The 6,196-nt window shown below is 41.7% G+C and overlaps 1 protein-coding gene across 1 annotated transcript; it reads left to right on the top strand.

Annotated features, from left to right (window-relative positions):
* The first annotated feature begins 1,849 nt into the window (after positions 1-1,849).
* Positions 1,850-5,824, top strand: LOC108538068 (coiled-coil domain-containing protein 144A-like). The gene is made up of 3 exons (XM_017885918.1): positions 1,850-2,123; positions 3,011-3,172; positions 4,470-5,824. The coding sequence occupies exons 1-3, from the start codon at positions 1,850-1,852 to the stop codon at positions 5,822-5,824; spliced, it is 1,791 nt and encodes a 596-aa protein (XP_017741407.1).
* The last annotated feature ends 372 nt before the right edge of the window (positions 5,825-6,196 follow it).

Genomic DNA, 6,196 nt, shown 5'->3' with positions numbered 1-6,196 from the left:
AATTAGCAACAGCTCCAAACATTATGGTCTCACTACATTATCTGAAGGCTGAAAGGGTGGCTTTTCTTTGCATGTTTCTTTTAGTTAGGGAGAAGACTCAGAAGTGTGTGGTGGACTTCCTGTAACATTTTATTGGCTGGGTCCTACCACATGCTCATTCCTAAACCAGGCACTGGGAAAGCAAATGTAATTACTGTGATGAGCTTAGAATAATCATTTCTTCTTTTGGAGTTGGGAGGGCTATTGGCATGATAAATATCCAAATAGACGTGTGCTTCTCCAGCAAGACAGAACAGGGAATCGCTATTGGGTAGGGAGACAGCAATGTTTACTGTAGGGATTCATTGGAGAATAGTGAGCTGGGGAGTCACATGATTATATTTGAGTATGAGGGCATTCTGGTTATGGTATAAAGCAGGGATTGGCAAGCTTTTCTGTACAGGGCTTTTCATGTGGTCTGTCATTCCTATTCAACCCTGCTGTTGAAGTATGAAAACAGTCGTAGATAATAGGTAAGCAAAGAGACTGAGCTCCAAGTAAAACTTTATTACAAAACTATAAGGCAGAGCTGGATTTGCCCCATGGCCTATAGTATTGCTGACCCCTCATTGGAGGGTAACGGAAGATAACCACATAAAGAGACAGGGAAACAAAGGAAACATTTGAATTATCAGAACTATAGTTTCCTTGTCCTGTGCCTCAGACTAGTATCAGTCTGTGGTGAGGTTTTCACCCATCCATGGTGAAATCAATAAGGTTAAGGAGCTCAGTTATTCATTTAAAATGTGACAGTGATAACGAACCAGGCATTGAACATATTTTAGTACAGATAAGAATTTCCATAATGATGCAGGCACTAAGAAAGCAAGGAACCCACAAGTGGTTACAGTTGAAATGAAAGAAGACCAAGAGTTTGATTTGCAAATGACAAAAAATATGAACCAAAATAGTGACAGTTGCAGTACAAATAGCTATAAAAGCCTGAAACCTAAATTAGAAAATCTGAGTTCTTTACCACCAGATTCTGACAGAACATCAGAAGTATATCTATATGAGAAATTACAGCAAGCCATACAAAAGTTTAAGAATGAGGTCGACACATTAGAAGAAGAGTTGCTGGCTTTGAAGAAAGAAACTGTTCAACTTCAGAAAGAGGTTGAAGAAGAAGTGGAGAAGCACAGAAGTAATAGAACAAAATCAACAGGAACCCTAACTGATGGTGCTACTGTTGGCAGTGATGATGATGGACTAAATCAGCAGATTCCTAGGAAGGAGAATGGAGACCATGACAGGTCTGCAGATAAAACATCTAATCAAAATAACAAGGTCAAAAGCAAATACATCCTGGGGCTGACTTTGCTGACTCAGTGGAGCCATCTGAAATAGCCTCAGAGGACTGTGAGTTGTCTCATTCTGTTTATGAGAACTTTATGTTGCTGATGGAACAACTTAGAATGGAGTGTAGAGATTCTGTTAGCCTATCAAGAATCCAAGACACATTTTTTTTATGTGAACGCTTACTGAAACTTAAGAATAATCGCTGTGACCGACTTAGAGTAAAATTAAACACATGGAAAATACGGTCAGTGTACTACAAAATGAGCTATTTGAAACAAAAAAGACAAAATTACAGTTAGAGCTTCAAAAAATTGAATGGGAGAAAGAGCTGTACGATTTGAGATTTGCCTTAAAACAACAAAATGAGGAGAAAAGAAATGCCAATATATTGTATAATAAATATCGTGAACAGTTAAGAATAAAAGAAAAGGAATATAAGAAAGTGGTTGGAACAAAGCAACAACTTGAATGGAATCTGAGAAGACTTGTTAAAGAATTGAGGACAGTAGGAATGAACGTGGATCCGGTTATGCAGGAGCAAAACGATGCTGAGAAGCAAGTTTCTGAAGAACAGAATGCCAGAATATTACAAGATCAGATTCTGACCAGGAAAGAAAAGGAACTAGAAATGGCTCAAAAGAAAATTAATTCTGAGAAAAGACCCTCTGGCGGCCTTGGCCCGGGAATATGGTGGTTCCAAGCACAATGCTCTACTGAAATGGTGCCAGAAGAAGACACAAAGCTATGCGGACAGTATCTGTTTTCTGTAAAAGTCAGAAAAGGAAGTAATACCTGATGTGCAGTCCATGCCAGCAAAGCAGACTCTGTGCCTGCCCCATACTGACCAGAAAACGATGGAACACTCCCCAGAACCTCTGCTCCCCTGCCACAGAAGAGCGAGTACCTTCCAGCCATGTTTTCCAGGAGAAGCTGCAGAAGGGAAGCTTTCCACTCCCTTGCACCTTCCAGATCCTCTGAGAGCGGGCCTGTTTGACAGAAGCTCAGCCACTTGATGAGCCAAGCTTTAAAGGAGTTTGCCAAGTACACCCTTTAGCTTCCTNGCGCGGTGGCTCAAGCCTGTAATCCCAGCACTTTGGGAGGCCGAGACGGGTGGATCACGAGGTCAGGAGATCGAGACCATCCTGGCTAACACGGTGAAACCCCGTCTCTACTAAAAAAAATACAAAAAAACTAGCCGGGCGAGGTGGCGGGCACCTGTAGTCCCAGTTACTAGGGAGGCTGAGGCAGGAGAATGGCGTAAACCCGGGAGGCAGAGCTTGCAGTGAGCTGAGATCCGGCCACTGCACTCCACTCCGGGCGACAGAGCGAGACTCCGTCTCAAAAAAAAAAAAAAGAGTTGTTCTCAATTGGCATAAAGGATCCAGGCATTTATAGCCTGACATTAAGCAGTCATTGGATGCAGGCTGCCAAGGGGAGGGTCTATGACCAGGTTGTGGGGGCCCGTGAGGAACTCTTTCAACCCAGGACAACTGTGGCAGTGGAGGGTGGGGAGTGGTATCGAAGAAAAACACAGAGCTGTTAAAGCAGTAAAAACAGATTTTATTCAAGACTATTACCAGTTCTATGGGGTCCAGAAACAGCAGAGAGTGATTAAAAGAGGAGGCAGAACAAGAAGAAGCAACAACCCTCCTGCTTTCCCCCCTGGGGTTAGGTCTGAGCTCATTCAATTCAAACTTGGAATGTAATGAGGAGCTGAAGTTTCGATATTACGTTACACTGGACACTTGCATACCTGGAAATGACATTGTTAATACCTGTAATACCCGAATGTTCCTGGGGAAGTCATGGGATCTTCCCTGGATATTAACCTGGGGTAGGGAAGAAAAATATAACAAAATTTAAAGAAAACAATGGGGAAAAGGAATTTGCTTCCTTTCATACTTTATCAAATCCTACTCATTTCATTAGCCAGTTTCTCCCAATAAACCTTCATTATTGTGCAAACTGCATCTCAGTTATGTACAACCTGAGATAACAGGCACATGCCTGTGGTCCCATTTACTCGGGAGGCTGAGGCAGGAGAATCGCTTGGGCCTGGGAGGCGGAGGCTGCAGTGAGCCGAGATTGTGCTGCTGCACTCCAGCCTGGGTGACGGGGCGGGATTCTGTCTCAAAAAAAAAAAAAAAAAAAAGGGAAAAAGAAAAAAGAAAAAGAAACAAGTAGATCTTTTCCTGCAGGCCATGGGAGATGTACCAGGTAGAATGCTGTGGGCTGAAAATACTAGATGACCTAATTAACAGTGGCTAAAACAGTAGTCACCAGAGTTGTTCTGACGGTTCAGTGATATCACAGAGTTTTGTTCATGTCCGTTTTCATGGCTAATTAGCAACAGCTCCAAACATTATGGTCTCACTACATTATCTGAAGGCTGAAAGGGTGGCTTTTCTTTGCATGTTTCTTTTAGTTAGGGAGAAGACTCAGAAGTGTGTGGTGGACTTCCTGTAACATTTTATTGGCTGGGTCCTACCACATGCTCATTCCTAAACCAGGCACTGGGAAAGCAAATGTAATTACTGTGATGAGCTTAGAATAATCATTTCTTCTTTTGGAGTTGGGAGGGCTATTGGCATGATAAATACCCAAATAGACGTGTGTTTCTCCAGCAAGACAGAACAGGGAATCGCTATTGGGTAGCGAGACAGCAATGTTTACTGTAGGGATTCATTGGAGAATAGTGAGCTGGGGAGTCACATGATTATATTTGAGTATGAGGGCATTCTGGTTATGGTATAAAGCAGGGATTGGCAAGCTTTTTCTGTACAGGGCTTTTTCATGTGGTCTGTCATTCCTATTCAACCCTGCTGTTGAAGTATGAAAACAGTCGTAGATAATAGGTAAGCAAAGACGCATGACTGAGCTCCAGTAAAACTTTATTTACAAAACTATAAGGCAGACTGGATTTGCCCCATGGCCTGTAGTTTGCTGACCCCTCATATGGAGGGTAACTGGAAGATAACCACATAAAGAGACAGGGAAACAAAGGAAACATTTGCAGTTATCAGAACTATAGTTTCCTTGTCCTGTCCTCAGACTAGTATCAGTCTGTGGTGAGGTTTTCACCCATCCATGGTGAAATCAATAAGGTTAAGGAGCTCAGTTATTCATTTAAAAATGTGACAGTGATAACGAACCAGGCATTGAACATATTTTTAGTACAGATAAGAATTTCCATAATGATGCAGGCACTAAGAAAGCAAGGAACCCACAAGTGGTTACAGTTGAAATGAAAGAAGACCAAGAGTTTGATTTGCAAATGACAAAAAATATGAACCAAAATAGTGACAGTTGCAGTACAAATAGCTATAAAAGCCTGAAACCTAAATTAGAAAATCTGAGTTCTTTACCACCAGATTCTGACAGAACATCAGAAGTATATCTATATGAGAAATTACAGCAAGCCATACAAAAGTTTAAGAATGAGGTCGACACATTAGAAGAAGAGTTGCTGGCTTTGAAGAAAGAAACTGTTCAACTTCAGAAAGAGGTTGAAGAAGAAGTGGAGAAGCACAGAAGTAATAGAACAAAATCAACAGGAACCCTAACTGATGGTGCTACTGTTGGCAGTGATGATGATGGACTAAATCAGCAGATTCCTAGGAAGGAGAATGGAGACCATGACAGGTCTGCAGATAAAACATCTAATCAAAATAACAAGGTCAAAAAGCAAATACATCCTGGGGCTGACTTTGCTGACTCAGTGGAGCCATCTGAAATAGCCTCAGAGGACTGTGAGTTGTCTCATTCTGTTTATGAGAACTTTATGTTGCTGATGGAACAACTTAGAATGGAGTGTAGAGATTCTGTTAGCCTATCAAGAATCCAAGACACATTTTTTTTATGTGAACGCTTACTGAAACTTAAGAATAATCGCTGTGACCGACTTAGAGTAAAAATTAAACACATGGAAAATACGGTCAGTGTACTACAAAATGAGCTATTTGAAACAAAAAAGACAAAATTACAGTTAGAGCTTCAAAAAATTGAATGGGAGAAAGAGCTGTACGATTTGAGATTTGCCTTAAAACAACAAAATGAGGAGAAAAGAAATGCCAATATATTGTATAATAAATATCGTGAACAGTTAAGAATAAAAGAAAAGGAATATAAGAAAGTGGTTGGAACAAAGCAACAACTTGAATGGAATCTGAGAAGACTTGTTAAAGAATTGAGGACAGTAGGAATGAACGTGGATCCGGTTATGCAGGAGCAAAACGATGCTGAGAAGCAAGTTTCTGAAGAACAGAATGCCAGAATATTACAAGATCAGATTCTGACCAGGAAAGAAAAGGAACTAGAAATGGCTCAAAAGAAAATTAATTCTGAGAAAAGACCCTCTGGCGGCCTTGGCCCGGGAATATGGTGGTTCCAAGCACAATGCTCTACTGAAATGGTGCCAGAAGAAGACACAAAGCTATGCGGACAGTATCTGTTTTCTGTAAAAGTCAGAAAAGGAAGTAATACCTGATGTGCAGTCCATGCCAGCAAAGCAGACTCTGTGCCTGCCCCATACTGACCAGAAAACGATGGAACACTCCCCAGAACCTCTGCTCCCCTGCCACAGAAGAGCGAGTACCTTCCAGCCATGTTTTCCAGGAGAAGCTGCAGAAGGGAAGCTTTCCACTCCCTTGCACCTTCCAGATCCTCTGAGAGGGGGCCTGTTTGACAGAAGCTCAGCCACTTGATGAGCCAAGCTTTAAAGGAGTTTGCCAACTACACCCTTTAGCTTCCCAGTCCCCTATAGTTCAATAGGTCACCCTACAAAGAGATGAGGATGGAGTTGAGTGAGCCCGTCTTGAGGTATACAAATTGATTCCTAGTAAAGGAAAATGGAGTCCTA

The sequence above is a fragment of the Rhinopithecus bieti genome, unplaced genomic scaffold, assembly GCF_001698545.2.
Source record: "Rhinopithecus bieti isolate Rb0 unplaced genomic scaffold, ASM169854v2 scaffold_15136, whole genome shotgun sequence".
Taxonomy (NCBI): domain Eukaryota; kingdom Metazoa; phylum Chordata; class Mammalia; order Primates; family Cercopithecidae; genus Rhinopithecus; species Rhinopithecus bieti.
The sequence above is the reverse complement of the archived record's forward strand: the minus strand, read 5'-3'. Positions and strand labels throughout refer to the sequence as shown.